This window comes from Bos taurus, chromosome 6, assembly GCF_002263795.3.
Source record: "Bos taurus isolate L1 Dominette 01449 registration number 42190680 breed Hereford chromosome 6, ARS-UCD2.0, whole genome shotgun sequence".
Taxonomy (NCBI): Eukaryota; Metazoa; Chordata; class Mammalia; order Artiodactyla; family Bovidae; genus Bos; species Bos taurus.
Genome location: NC_037333.1, coordinates 4,754,662 through 4,771,043, shown reverse-complemented (window position 1 = coordinate 4,771,043; position 16,382 = coordinate 4,754,662). Strand labels below are relative to the sequence as shown.

Sequence of the window (16,382 nt, the reverse complement as noted above, 5' to 3'; positions counted from 1 at the left end):
ACAGCTCATCTCACCAGTGTGCTGTGAAGGATACAAAGAGGAAGTCCAGCGATATAGTCACCACGGGAGAGTTACGGCGTCAGTGAGCTGGAGGAACAGAAAGGAAGCTGAGCAAGATGCTGAGTCATTGATGATGGCTCAGAATTAAGGGTCCTGGAAGCTCCAACAGGACACGGGATGGGAACGATCCGACAGGTTGTTGAACGAGGGCCAGGACAGAAGATTAAATGTCAGCAGAGCAGTGATGTCATGGCTGTGAAACTGACTGCTGCTGCTGCTAAGTTGCTACCTAAATGTTAAAAGCTACGTTTTCATGAACTTAAATGCAGTCATGAAGAGGCTTCAAACTGATGCTCTGTATAAATCAGTCAAATGTAAGGATGATTATAGTCTTTTAAAAATATGGGAGAGCAGAAAGGACTTCCAACAGGGATGCCTCCTTCTCTGTCTTTCCACCTGCGATACAACCCTTCAACCTATGCCACCTTAGTATTAATTCATAGGCCCAAAAATGGGGAAAAAATTTTATTCTTTCTCTAGGTTGAAGGTAAAATGATTTTGTCTTAAAAGTGAAACAACATGTTTAACAGAAAGTCCTTGGATACAGTGTTAGAATTCTATACAGACATTTTCAGTTACCAAGTACTTACCACACAGAGGTAAGTGTCTACTACTTCAGTAAGGAGCACAGTGACAAAGACCACTCTGTCCTGCCCTTGTGGAGTCCAGGGTGCCAAGGAGAAATGCTTGCAATGCCATGAACTAAATGTCAAGAAAGACACAGAGGAGGGCACGCTGAATTCTACCCAGATGCGCAGGGGTTACAGTGCCCTAAGGTGGGGAGCGACATTGCAGGGAGAGGGAAGAAGACACACACAGGTACAGAGGAGCAGGGAGCAAGGCTCAGGTGGGGAAGTGAAAACCATTCCCTCAGGCTGAGGCTGTGAGGCTGCCAGAGGCGTAACCTGAGAGAAGGAAGTCAGAAGGCTGGAGCTGAACCCCAGAGACCGTGGCAACCAGAAAGGATGCGAGTGGTGGGAACTGAAGAAGAGACAGATGCTAAGGTATAATTTAGTCAGCTAGCTACAGGGTACACAACTGGGGTCACGGAGAGCAAGTATTATTCCTCCCCAAGTTAGAAATGATTTGGACACTAAGAGAGTGGTCATGAATTCATTTGTTCATTCCTTGAAAATATTCTCTGAAGGCTTCTTACATGCTAGGCATTGTTCTAGGGCTGGAAATATTGCAGTAAACAAAGAAGAGAAACACTGTTGTCGAGGATCTTATAACAGATGATAAATGATTTTAAAAACGTGTACTATTTCAGGGGAACCTGAGTACAGTGAAGGAGAAGACGACTATGGGGTGAGAGTTAAGAGAGTAATGGGAGTGAGAGAGACAGAAGCCTGAGCTGAGAACGGAAAGCAGTGCAGGGACAGGCCATGGAGATACCCGAGGAGGGCGTGCCGGGCTGCGGAAACAGCAGGTGCCAAGACCGGTTCACAGGGCGCACTCAGTGCATCTGCAAGAACGGCAAGGAAGCCACGCAGCGGAGCGAGTGGAGGTGGTGCTGAGGGCAGAGAGGCTGGGGCAGCAGCGTGGGGTGCTCATCACGCAGTAATCCAGACTCCGGCAAGACCGTGGCTTTCACTCTAAAGTGAGTCTGAGCAAACGAGGCTCATATAATGCATACACAATCTACATGCATATATGAAACCTGACTCAGGTGCTGGAAAGATCCCTGTGGGTGGCCAGTTGAGGACACTCGGTCAGGAGCAAAGACAGAAGCAGAGAGACCAATTAAGAAGCCGCTGTCCTGAGCTGAGCTCACTGTGCTGTGCAGCAGGTTCCCACCAGCTGGCTGCTTTACACATGGTAGTGTATATGTATGTGTCAGTGCTCAGCTTCAATTCGTCCCTACCCTGCTCTGTGATGACCTAGAGGGGTGGGATGGGTGTGGTGAGAGGGAGGGGATATATGTATACTTACAGCTGATTCACGTTGTTGTACAGCAGAAAATATACAACGTGGTAAACCAATTATGCTCCTACTAAAAAATAAAAACAGCTATTTCACTATTACAGGAAACTAGGCTGGTAGCTGGTGAAGTGTGAGGACTGTTCACTCTTAATTTATTTACAGAGTCAATCAGATTTGCTACTGCCCTGGATGCAGGGAGTGAGAAAGTGATGGTGGCAGTGGAAATTTAGACAGGGTGACAGGTTTGAGAAGCACAAAGAAGCAAAGAGGGTCGGGAACCACTGGGCTGAGAGGCAGCTGCCTGGATCTGATCCCTGGAATCCTGACTTGGCCAGTTATGAGCAGTGAATGACAGGCAAGCCACTCAATCCCTGGGAGCCTCAACTGCTTCCTAGAAAAGGAGCTTCCCAGGTGGCACTAGTGATAAGAACCCACCTGCCAATGCAGCAGACATAAGAGACGTGGGTTCGATCCCTGGGTTGAAAAGATCCCCTGGAGGAGCGCATGGCAACATACTCCAGTATTCTTGCCTGGGAAACCCCATGGACACAGGAACCTGGCGAGCTACATTCCCATGGGGTTGCAAAGAGTTGGACACAGCATTTCTGGACTATAGTGGAATCACAGAGAATACATACAAACTGTGGATCACTGTGCCTTTCTTGCTATAGAATCTCAACTAGATGATGCTACTGGTTATAGCTCAGGGGAAAAAAGCTGTGAGACATGAGGCTCAGATCTTTGGTTTGGGCTATTTCGAGATGGAATTCTCAGAGAGAGTTGGACAGTTGAAGGAAACATGTTCAGAGAGAGGAGACATGCTGTATAGGCAATTCACAGTATTTGCCTAGAGTCCAAAAGAGAGATCGAGGCAGGAGAAAGAAGAATTTGGAAGTCAGGTACCATATGTGTAGTCATAAAGACATTTACATTTTAATAGGTATCGCATGTGGGGGAGCTGCACTGCATGGAATGACTGGGCCTAAGGGGTTAGGGTAGTTTGATGAGTGCAGTGGCGTATTGAAGCACAACTGTGCTATCTCCAGAACTGAGATAGATGCACATCAGTTTCTTCTTTACAGTTTTACTCAGTGCCACTCAAATGTCATACACGTGTACATATGCATGTATATATACATACACACATGTATATAGCAGAAATATGCATATATAGACATATACTTGGCAGTGGGATCAGAAGCAGAAAAGGATATTCTAGGCATAAGGAACGGTGTATGCAAGCTACCTGCAACAAGAGACAGAGATATGAAGCAATACTGCTGCTTCAGGAAACTGTAAGAGTCACCGCAAAGAAACCGCAGAGTACTGATAGATAAGGAATTATTAAGATACAAAATAGTAAGAATTGACAAAGACCAGAGTAATTTTTCAGTCAAGTAGGAAGGTGGATTTTACCTTACAGGTTGTGAGAAGTCATCACAGAGAAGCAAGATTGAGTTTATATTGAGGAAGTCACACTGTGATATTAATACCAAACCCAAAGAAAGAAAGGGATTGATTACAAGTGTGTGTTAGTTGATCAGTCGTGTCTAATTCCTGGCTCGTCAGGCTCCTCTGTCCGTGGAATTCTTCAGGCAAGAATACTGGAGTGGGTAGCCGTTCCCTTCTCCCAGGGACCTTCCTGACTGAGGGACTGAACCCTGGTCTCTTGCATTGCAGACAGATTCTTTACCATCTGAGCCACCAGGAAAGCCCATTGATTATAAAAGAACACTATGAACTGCATGCCAACAAACCAGATAACCTAGTCAGCATGGACAAATTCCTAGAAATACACAAATACTAAAACTGACTCAACAAGAAATAGAAAAATTCAGGATACCTATAACAAGTAAAAAGACCAAATCAAAAATCCTCTCAACAAAGAAAAGTCTAGAACCCAGTAGTTTCACTGATGTATTCTACCAAGCATTTAAAGAAAAATGAACACCAATTCTCTTACACTCTTACAAAAAATAGAAGAGGAGGAACACTTGCTACTCACTCTGTGAGGTCAGCATGACCTTGATATCACTACCAAAGACATTACAATGAAAGAAAACTATGAGAATATATGAAAAAATCTTCAAATGAACCATCAGAAAACAAGATGAAACAAACAAACAAAAAAACCCTAACAAGCTGAATCCAAAATCATAGTAAGAGGGTTATGAGCCATGACAAGGGGCTTCCCAGGCAGCTCAGTGGTAAAGAATCTGCCTGCCAATGCAGGAGACACAGGTTCAATCCCTGGGTTGCGAAGATCCCCTGGAGGAGGATATGGCAACCCACTGCAGTATTCTGGTGTGGAAAATTCCATGGACAGAGGAGCCTAGTGGGGTCACAAAGAGTCAGACACGACTGAGCACGCACACACACAAAGCCACGGCAAAGCAGTGTTTATCTCAGGACTGTAATGGTAGTTCAACATAAAAAAAAAGGAAAAAAAATCAAACAATGTAATATACCACATTAACAGGACAAAACGAAAGAAAATGATGTCAAGTGATTCAGAAGAGCATTCGACAAGATTCAAAATCCTGTTTTGATAAAAATATTCAGGAAACTAGAACTTCTTCAACATAATAAAGGGAAGTTATTTTTTAAGTGCATAATTAAGATCATATTCAATAGTAAAAGACTGAAAAAATGGAAAACAATGGACCTCTACCGCACACCATACACACAAAGTTAACTTGATATGGATTTATATTATCTAAACCTTAGAGGTAAAATTAGAAAACTCTTAGATAAAAACATAAAGGTAAATCTTTATGACCTTGAGTTTGGCAGTATATTCTCAAATAGGACCAAAAATGCATAGTGACAAAGAGAAAAAATGGATAAATTAAACATCAAAACTGAAAAGTTTTACGTATCAAAGAACAAAGAAAGTGAAAAGAGGACATATATTTAATAAAATGAAATAAAATATTTGCAATCATATCTGATAAGGGTCTAATATCTAGTTTCTCATACTCAACAACAAAGAGACAAGCAACATAATTTTAAAATGGGCAAAGGACTTGAACAGACATTTCTCCAAAGAACATAAACAAAAAAACAAGTACACACATTTGCTGAAAGGATATTCAACATCATTAATCCCTTGGGAAATGTAAATCACCACAATGATACACCAGTTCACATCTACTAAGATGAATATAATTTTATAAAAGAGAAAATATTAAGTGTTGACAAGAATGATGAGCAACGGGAATCCTCATGTATTCCTGGTGGGAATATAAAATGGTGCAACCACTGTGAAAAGCAGTATGGCAGTTCCTCAGAAACTCAAACCCAGAATCACCATATGTACACAGAAATTCCACTTCTCGGTACATGACCAAAATCACTGAAAACAGGTACTTAAAACATGTATAAACGCCTTTGTTTCTGCAGTATGCACAATAGCCAGAAAGTAAAAACAACCCAAACATTCATCAGCTGACACAGATAAACAAATTGTGACATATACATACAATGGAATATCATTCAGCCATACAAGGTAATATACTAAATAAGCTACAGTGTAGATTATCCTTGAGAACATTGTGCTCAGTGAGAGAAGTCAGTCATAAAAGGTCACATATTATATGATTCACTTACAGTAAAAATACAAAATATAGGTAGATATATAGAGAAGAGCAGACTGGGGCTTGCCAGGGTCTGGGGAGAGTGAGGGAATTGTAGGGAACTTTATTTGGAGATGGTAAAATGTTTTCGAACGAAGGGGATGGCTGCACATTACTGTCAAAGTACTAAGTGCCACTAAATGGTGCACTTTAAAATAGTTAATTTTATGTGAATTTCATTTTGATTTAAAAAAAATCATCTTGGTGGTGGTGGAGAACACATGCATTGAAGGTTGGATGCAATAAGAAATAGTGAGGTGAGGGTCTAGGCTATGCACTGCTATTGGGAACCGAAACAGAGGAGGCAATGGATTTGAGAACTATTAATACTTAGGAAGGAGCTGGCTGGCAGTGGAGTGAGAAAGGATGACTTCTATGTGGACTAAGTAGGTTAAGAGGACAAGACTGAACAGCCAGCCAGTTCCCTGAGCAGGCTGAATTTCAGGGAAGTTTTGGAGGCATTAAACTTGCATCTTTCCTCAGTAAACCAGTCTGGACTGCAGATAAGGCCCAGAGAGATGAACATCTGATAGAAGTAAATGGGATAGAAGTAGATGGAAAACATCATGCTTGTAGGATAATTTTTTTTTTTTTAATAACACCATGGTCCAGTAAATAGTAGACTAAGGAAGTAGTCTATGAAGAAGATATTCAGCATAAATAAAAGTCATGCAGTGTGATGGTAGAAAGATGTCATTGTACAGTTAATACTTCATTTCTTGTATCACTTGTGTAGTTGTGTAACTAAATGATCCAAATAAGTTTTGTTTTTACGAAAATGATTCCAGTGAAAGCACCAATGGATTGAATGCTCAATCCATTAAATTGTTAAACTGACTGTACCCCCTGTTCAGGATAGAGCTCCCCATGTGTGCATTTCATTTTCTACCAATAGTTCTCTCCTTAACAGAAGTTCACTGTTGATAAATGTATTTTTTGTGAGCAGTCCCCTGGTAGTACACTGCTACCTTAACCTTACCACCACAGTTTCATGGAAAGACAAGGAAAGCAGCGTATGTCTGTGATTTCTATTCATACAGACTGCTTACCCCACCCTTTACTCTGCAAAGTATGCCAAGGGGATGAGTCCTTCAGTTTCCCTTGACATTGAAAGATAACTGTTAACTAGGCAACATCACACATCACAATTTCAAAGTTTCTTTTTACACTGCTGCTGCTGCTGCTAAGTTGCTTCAGTTGTGTCTGACTCTGTGCGACCCCATAGACGGCAGCCCACCAGGCTCCCCGGTCCCTGGGATTCTCCAGGCAAGAACAATGGAGTGGGTTGCCATTTCCTTCTCCAATGTGTGAAAGTGAAAAGGGAAAGTGAAGTCGCTCAGTCGTGTCCTACTCCTAGTGGCCCCATGGACTGCAGCCCACCAGGCTCCTCCGTCCATGGGATTTTCCAGGCAAGAGTGCTGGAGTGGGGTGCTACTGCCTTCTCTGCTTTTTACACTAAACTACAGCAATTCTCTGTTTTCGCTATTTTTGTGTTAGAAGTAAGTGTTTTCCCTAACGCCAGTGTCAACTTTCTGTCTACTGTCAATCTTACAGAAGAAAATGGTGACGCTCTTCATCGATAAACCATTTTTCTCTAAATTAATCAATGATCCAATTCATTTTACAGACAAGGGTAGTATTTCTGTCCTCTCATTAATAATGTGAACAACTATGTTGATAATTTCATTTCACTTCAAATGTCATAAGCAGAAAATCTAAACAATCAGCAGTGGCACTTTTTAAAGCAGTTTATACTTATTTTCAGAGAAGGCAATGGCACCCCACTCCAGTACTCTTGCCTGGAAAATCCCATGGACGGAGGAGCCTGGTAGGCTGCAGTCCATGGGGTCGCGAAGAGTCGGACACGACTGAGCGACTTCTCTTTCACTTTTTACTTTCATGCACTGTAGAAGGAAATGGCAACCCACTCCAGTGTTCTTGCCTGGAGAATCCCAGGGACGGGGGAGCCTGGTGGGCTGCCATCTATGGGGTCGCACAGAGTTGGACATGACTGAAGTGACTTAGCAGCAGCAGCATACTTGTTTTAGAAATTCATTGTTTGGCTTTAACAAAATAAATAAAAATATCTATAACCAGTTAAATCTCTGGTTAACTATAATTAACCTGTCAAAAGACTTGGCCAGACACATGAAACCTGTCTTAGTCATCATGCATTTACACCTTGGAATAACAACTCAACTGCATTAAAACAGGGTACAAGTATGTCTTAAAGAAAATCAAAGTTCAGGCACTGCCAGAAAACTAGGGTAAAAAAACATGCTACAACGTGGCTACACAGATTATGCAATCAAAAGGAATAAGGAGCACAAGACATTAATAGACAGACTAGCACTGTAAAGTATGCGCGCGCGCACACACACACACACACACTCACTCACTCGTGCACAAAAGGAGGCATGGATACATCCCCACGAATGTATCTCCTGTCTCTGGAGGTTACAGGAGGACCACAGGAAGCAGGGAGGCACACTCACGTCGCACTGGAAAGGCTTCTCCCCGGTGTGTGTCCTCGTGTGCTCGTCCAGGCCGCGCTTCTGGCTGAAGGCCTTGCCGCACTCTGAGCACTTGTATGGCTTCTCCTGCAGTCAGGGAAGAGGCCAGGAATGCGAATGAGTGCAGCGTCATCCTCAGGAAGGGGTACACAGGAGCACATTTTAGCTAGTTCTGCAGGGTGCGGCAGCATACTCAGAGGTGCCGTGAATTCTAAATTTTCAGGGGAAAACAGGAGTACGCAAAACCTGTTGGGCAGCCTTAAGACTACCAGGTGGCTCACAGCTCCAGCATCAGAGTCACTATCTTTCTTTCCATGCAGTCCTGACTGTCCAAAGGGAGATTCTGCAGGATTGCTATGACCTAACCACTTGGTAGACTGAACTCTGAGGTTTTCTATTCATCTTGGAGAGCCTGCTAAAAGGGCATCATTGAACAAAACAGTTTGGGACCCCTGGCTTACATGCTGCAAACTGTTCACTGTCTCAAAGGGACTCCTGGAAATGAAAGCCCAGACCAAAGTTTAACAAGTTTTGAGGGTAAATTTAAGACCTTAGAACTAGACTGTGACTTTAAGTATTTTCATTTTTATTGTCCAGTATTTTTTTCCTAGGAAGGATGTTCTTTTAAAAAATCTAAATTACTTTTAAAAGTGAGGCATTATTTATAGCTGATCATAGACTCTTAAGGAAAAGAGTGTCTCCACAGAACAAGGGAAAAAAGACCCAAATTCCTTAGCCATCTTTGATACCAGAAACTCAAGTCATCATCTTTTAAGCTTGAAATAAATTGCAAAATAAATTATTCATACTGCTTCACTAAAACAGCTGGTCAGTTACTAAACAGAGCACTGATAAAAAGATTTCTTTAAAGTAAAACTGCAATAAGATTTTTTTTCAAATATAGCTTAAAAATATTGCTATAGATGCTTTTTGAATTGAGGTAGTATGTATATAGTTTTAAATTTCATGTTTTTATGTATATTTTCTCCTTAGTATTTAAAAGACTATTGTGAAAACATTCAGACCTACAAAACAGTATGTAAATAATCACATATGTACACCCACCAGCTAGCTTAAGAAATGGAATATTTTTGTGAACACATGTACCTCCTATTTATTCATTCTTAATGAGTATAGTATTACATTCAATGGCAACACCACAATTTGCTTATGTACATTCTGCTGAGATGGATACTTAAGTTTTCCCCAATTTTTCATTCTTATAAATAATGTTATTCTGAACATTCTTACAAGTGTATACTTGAACACAGATGCTGTTGCTGCTAAGTTGCTTCAGTCATGTCCGACTCTGTGCGACCCCATAGACGGCAGCCCACCAGGCTCCCCTGTCCCTGGGATTCTCCAGGCAAGAACAATGGAGTGGGTTGCCATTTCCTTCTCCAATGCATGAAAGTGAAAAGGGAAAGTGAAGTCGCTCAGTCGTGTCTGACCCTCAGCGACCCCATGGACTGCAGCCCATCAGGCTCCTCCGTCCATGGGATTTTCCAGGCAAGAGTACTGGAGTGGGCTGCCATTGCCTTCTCCATGAACACAGATGAGCAATCATAATTTCCTACAGTATGTATATCTAGAGGTGGGATTGCATCTTCAGCATTCCCAGAAAACGGAATGGCTAAGTAGCTCTACAAAGCGAATAACCATTTTAGGGAATTCTCTGGTGGTTTGGTGGTTAAGGCTTTGTGCTCCCAGCATGGGCGCAGAGGTTTGATCCCTGGTCAGGGAATTAAGATCCCACGTGTGGCAACGATGAGCTTGCTCATGGCAACAAAGATTCCATGTGCCACAAGTAAGACCCGGAGCAGCCAAATAAACACATATTTTTAAAGAAAGATGCATCATTTTAAAAACAACTTTACACTTCAATATCTAGTATATTCTTGGAATTCTATTGCTATAGTTAACAAAAATTTTGAAACTCATGTACACAATGAGTACACATAAATTTAACTATGACACTCGTGGAAAATAGGACCTTTTATCATTTTAAAGTGACCTTCTTTATCTATATCATCTTTTTCACATTAAAATAATTTGTTAATAATATAGCTATAAAAGCTTTTTAAAATTAGTATTTTGTGAGGGTTGGGAGACTTGTTGAAATGTTGGTCAAAGGTACAAATTTAGGAATTAGAAGGTAGGTTTGGAGACTCAATGCACAGCAATGTGAATATAGTCAACCGTACAGTAGTATATACTGCAAAGCTGATAAAAGACTAGAGCCTAAATGTTCTTACCACAGAAGTGATAATCAGATGACATGATTGAGGTTTTCGCTAACACTATGATGTAATCATATTGCAATATACACACATACCAAATCAACGTTGCACACCTTAGTTGCACAACATATAGTTGTTATATGTCAACTATATCTCACTTTAAAAATAGAGGAAATAGTATTTGCCTAGTATTTCCATCTTTTTAAATTTCAAACAGTCTATATCTTAGGTACGATGAGCATCTGTTGTAAATACCATACAACTGGAAAATTTTAATCCAAACTTACGTCACTTTTTCACGTTAGTGAGTTTTGCTATTTATTACTTTTTGTTATTATTTAAAATTTATATTGTTAGAATATATTACCATTATAATAAAATACATGTTTATTTATTAATATTTATCATTATTAATAATATATTTAAATAAGTTTCTAACATTTTATTTTGTGCTTTGCTTTTATCTTGCTGTTTCCTAAGTTTTTCTCCCTTATATTTTCTTACATGTTTGGGTTGATCCTGTGCTATTATAGAACTTACAGACTCTATTTCCACACTTTAGTGATTATCCTTAAAATTTTTTTTTTACTATGTAAGTGAAGTGGTTCAGTCATGTCCACCTCTTTGCAACACCATGGACTGTAGCATATCAGGCTCCTCAGTCCATCCATGGACTTTTTCAGGCAAGAATACTGGAGAGGGTTGCCATTTCCTTCTCCATGGGATCTTTCCAACCCAGGGATCGAACCCCAGTCTTCCGCATTGCAGGCAGATGCTTTAGTCTGAGCCACCAGGGAAGCCCTACTATGTATGTTTAACATAATCTAAAATTTATATGCTTTCCATGTACTAATTAGCATGCCCTGTACAGAATGCCCTTTTATGTTATGTGTTCAGTTCAGTCGCTCAGTTGTGTCCGATTCTTTGGTGCTCCATGGACTATAGCACGCCAGGCCTCCTTGTCCATCACCAACTCCCAGAGTTCACTCAAACTCATGTCCATCGAGTTGGTGATGCCATCCAGCCATCTCATCCTCTGTTGTCCCCTTCTCCTGCTGCCCCCAATCCCTCCCAGCATTAGGGTCTTTTCAAATGAGTGAACTCTTCGCATGAGGTGGCCAAAGTACTGGAGTTTCAGCTTTAGAATCAGTCCTCCCAATGAACACCCAGGACTGATCTCCTTTAGAATGGACTGGTTGGATCTCCTTGCAGTCCAAGGGACTCTCAAGAGTCTTTTCCAGCACCACAGTTCAAAAGCATCAATTCTTTGGCGCTCAGCTTTCTTCACAGTCCAACTCTCACATCCATACATGACTACTGCAAAAACCATAGCCTTGACTAGACGGACCTTTGTTGGCAAAGTAATGTCTCTGCTTTTGAATATGCTATCTAAGTTGGTCATAGCTTTCCTTCCAAGGAGTAAGCGTCGTTTAATTTCATGGCTGCAATCACCATCTGCAGTGATTTTGGAGGCCAAAAAAATAAAGTGTGACACTGTTTCCACATCTATCTCCCATGAAGTGATGGGCCCAGATGCCATGATCTTAGTTCTGTGAATGTTGAGCTTTAAGTCAACTTTTTCACTCTCCTCTTTCACTTTCATCAAGAGGCTTTTTAGTTCCTCTTCACTTTCTGCCATAAGGGTGATGTTATCTGCATATCTGAGGTTATTGATATTTTTCCTGGCAATCTTGATTCCAGCTTGTCCTTCTTCCAGCCCAGCATTTCTCATGATGTACTCTGCATATAAGTTAAATAAGCTATAATATATATATATATATATAGCCTTAACGTACTCCTTTTTGTATTTGGAACCAGTCTGTTGTTCCATGTCCAGTTCTAACTGTCGCTTCCTGACCTGCATACAGGTTTCTCAGGAGGCAGGTCAGGTGGTCTGGTATTCCCATCTCCTGAAGAATTTTCCACAGTTTGCTGTGATCCACACAGTCAAAGGCTTTGACATACTCAATAAAGCAGAAATGTATGTTTTTCTGTAACTCTCTCGTTTTTTCAATGATCCAGCAGATGTTGGCAATTTGATCTCTGGTTCCTCTGCATTTGCTAAAACCAGCTTGAACACCTGGAAGTTCACAGTTCACGTATTGCTGAAGCCTGGCTTCAGTATCTTATTTGTAACGCCTGTTATGGAATCATTATTATTTTACACAATCACTGTGGTTCAGCTCTCAGGTCAGTTCAGTTCAGTTGCGCAGTCGTGTCTGACTCTTTGCAACTCCATGAACCGCAGCACGCCAGGCCTCCATGTCCATCACCAATTCCTGGAGTTCACCCAAACCCATGTCCATTTAGTCGGTGATGCCATCCAACCATCTCATCATCTGTTGTCCCCTTCTCCTCCTGCCTTCAATCTTTCACAACATCAGGGTCTTTCAAATGAGTCAGGTTTTCACATCAGGTGGCCAAAGTATTGGAGTTTCAGCTTCAACATCAGTCCTTCCAATGAACACCCAGGACTGATCTCCTTTAGGATGGACTGGCTGGATCTCCTTGCAGTCCAAGGGACTCTCAAGTGTCTTCTCCAACACCACAATTCAAAAGCATCAATTCTTCGGCACTCAGCTTTCTTTATAGTCCAACTCTCACATCCATACATGACTACTGGAAAAGCCATAGCCTTGACTAGCCAGACCTTTTTTGGCAAAGGAATGTCTCTGCTTTTTAATATGCTATTTAGGTTGGTCATAACTTTCTTTACATGGAATAAGCATCTTTTAATTTCATGGCTGCAGTCACCATCTGCAGTGATTTTGGAGCCCCAAAATAAAGTCAGCCACTGTTTCCCCCTCTATTTGCCATGAAGGAGTTGGTGATGGACAGGGAGGCCTGGTGTGCTGCAATTCTTGGGGTCGCAAAGAGTTGGACACACTTGAGCAACTGAACTGAACTTAACTGATGGGACTGGATGCCATGATGTTAACTTTTCTGAATGTTGAATTTTAAGCAAACTTTTCACTCTCCTCTTTCACTTTCATCAAGAGGCTCTTTAGTTCTTCTTCACTTTCTGCCACAAGGGTGGTGTCATCTGCATATCTGAGGTTATTGGTATTTCTCCCAGCAATCTTGATTCCAGCTTGTTCTTCATCCAGCCACCGTTTCTCATGATGTACTCTGCATATAAGTTAAATAAGCAGGGTGACAATATACAGCCTTGACATACTCCTTTTCCTATTTGGAAGCAGTCTGTTGTTCCATGTCCAGTTCTAACTGTTGCTTCCTGACCTGCATACAGATTTCTCAAGAGGCAGGTCAGGTGGTCTGGTATTCCCATCTATTTCAGAATTTTCCACAGTTTGTTGTGATCCACACAGTCAAAGGCTTTGGCATAGTTAATAAAGCAGAAGTAGATGTTTTTCTGGAACTCTCTTGCTTTTTCAATGATCCAGCAGATGTTGGCAATTTGATCTCTGGTTCCTCTGCCTTTTCTAAATCCAGCTTGAACATCTGGAATTTCATGGTTCACATATTGCTGAAGCCTGGCTTGGAGAAATTTGAGCATTATTTTACTAGCATGTGAGATGAGTGGCATTGCCTTTCTTTTGGATTGAAATGAAAACTGACCTTTTCCAGTTCTGTGGCTACTGCTGAGTTTTCCAGATTTGCTGGCAAAATGAGTACAGCACTTTCACACCATTATCTTTTAGGATTTGCAATAGCTCAACTGGAATTCCATCACCTCCACTAGCTTTGTTCGTAGTGATGCTTCCTAAGGCCCACTTGACTTCCCACTCCAGAATGTCTGGCTCTAAGTGAGTGATCACACCATCGTGATTATCTGGCTCGTGAAGATCTACACGCTAACAATTTCTTTACTTTTCACGCGTTCTTATGTATTTGAATTTCCAAGCATCAGCTGAGAGTAAATTCTGTTTTTGACTGAAAATGGCTTTGTTTCTCATTTTTGTTGAATGAAAGCCTACAAACTCAATTAGGTCTTTTTATTTTTCATTTTTCTCAACCTGTCTTAGCCATTTCCATCTCCTTTTATTGTACTCTATGTATTTCTTTAGAATCAGTTGATCAGTTCTCTTCAGGTATGAATAACTTAACTACCTAACAGGATCATTTGAGTTTTTAATTTCCATTATTGTATTTTTAAGTCCTAGAACTTTCCATTTAACTGTTTTCAATTATGCTTAATTTTTAATACAATCTTGCTTTTTTTCATGCTGATTCCTATTTTAAAATATTCTAGGCATTTATACAATTTTCTTTATCAGATTAAACCCTTATCTTATGTACTTTTGAAGTTCAGTTCTGCTTCTTGTGGTTTCTTCTGTCTCCTGCTCATGGTTCTTGTTTCCTTGGGTGTTCCTGGAATTTGGAATCATGAGCTCATGTTTGGTGGTCCCTATCTGTTAAAATCCTGTGACCCCTTAGATTGAGGATTAGTCCCTCCAGACAGCTTTTGTGTTTGCTTCTGCCAGGCACCATAGGCTGCTATCAATCAAAGACCATTTTAAGTTTATTTCTTGCCTGAGGGTTTTCTAGCCATGCAAGCATTTTAAGTCTGAACTCCAAACACACTTGAGGGAAAGGCTGTGGTTACAAACTCTAAGGAGACCTCTTTCTCTAGTCAGCAATTAGCTCAAAACAACTGAATGTCCTAAGCATCTCTGTTTGTCAAAGGTAGATTATTTCCAGTCTCCGATTTCATTTTGAGCATAGCCTCTCTGGGATCCTAGACTATGGTGGAATAATTGGTCCATCCTGCATTCTAACCTGAACTCAAAGCTTGTCTCCGTTTCTATCACGGTGAAAAATTAAGTATTGAGTTTACTGAAACTACAGATACCCTGCAAGGTACTGCATCCTCAGCCTGACCTCAACACTCTGGACTCAGGTTCCAGCTTTGTCTGTTCCGTCCTGGAGATCACTCTTACTGTTTTACAGATTCAGATATTTACTGTTTGCTTTATTTTTATCCAGCATTGACAGGTCTTTTGTATAGAGCATCTTTTCCAGGATATAAGTCTACCAGATTGCCAGAAATCTAAGTAACTGTACATCTAACTTTCAGGATATGAAAAATACATTTTAATTAGCTGTACACAGTCAACAAAGAAGTAACTGTGTTTTCTTGGCAATCTAAGGAATATGTTTATGGCTTTCCCCCTCTAGTCCAAATAAAAGCAATCTCTTTTCAAAAGTTGCATTATTCTTAGCATCTATTATCTCTTCAACTGTTGCGCAGTTTAAAGAAAAATTTTAAAAGGAAAAATGCAGTTCTAAGTGTTTAGATCAGAAATTTTCCTCCTCTGGGCTGGGGGTGGCGGGGGGCGGGGGGAGGGAAGTGTTTATACCACAGGAAGAGCCAGGATATTACAGGTGACTTATCTTAAATTTAAGAACATCAAATGAACTCAAATAGAAGGAAATAAATGCATTTTATTTCTCAAAAAAGAAACCCTCATCTCTGTTCCTTCCTAATTTCTTCCATTCCTCCCAATCAAGCTAAGGTAAAGAAACACTGCCCTTCACGTGGTAAACACAGAGAGCAGAGAGAGTAAGCTGAGTAGTCCAGGGTGTATTATTACAAGGGCTCTATTATTGCTTTTCCTTTCTCTGAAAATTGTGACAATAATCTTTGCAGCTCTAGAATGTTCCTGCGTACACTTAACCCTAACCTAACAGTCCAGACGAATCCAGGCTTGTGTGCATGGGTGCACAAGAACTTCAATTCTAATTTTCACTGCCTATCCCTGCCATAAGGTGCACTGGAGATGATGGCTGGATAATCAGCGGTGACAAGACAGGGGCCCATGTGACGGAGAAAGCTTAGGAAGCCATAACAGGCTTCTGACTTCTTACTATCAGGTTAGGCAGCAGAGTATCTGTTAATAAATTTTGCCTTCTCGAGGGCACGCCAGGAAACCTCCTGCAGGCTCGTGTGGATGGGGTGGGCACGTCTGGCTGCCACTGGGCCTCCGAAGGCCCCGCCGCGCCTCTGCCACAGAGAACACACACAGCACCATCGCTTCAACATTAGTCAT

The 16,382-nt window shown here is 41.2% G+C and overlaps 1 protein-coding gene across 10 annotated transcripts in view; it reads right to left on the bottom strand.

Moving 5' to 3' along the window:
- PRDM5 (PR/SET domain 5) overlaps positions 1–16,382 on the bottom strand; it is a 255,311-nt gene that overhangs the window by 10,942 nt on the left and 227,987 nt on the right. For all 10 annotated transcript variants that reach the window (XM_015471480.3, XM_005207569.5, NM_001192907.2 and 7 more), the window contains one exon: positions 8,114–8,218. In XM_015471480.3, the coding sequence (XP_015326966.1) occupies positions 8,114–8,218 (105 nt within the window). The remainder of the gene's footprint in view (positions 1–8,113; positions 8,219–16,382) is intronic.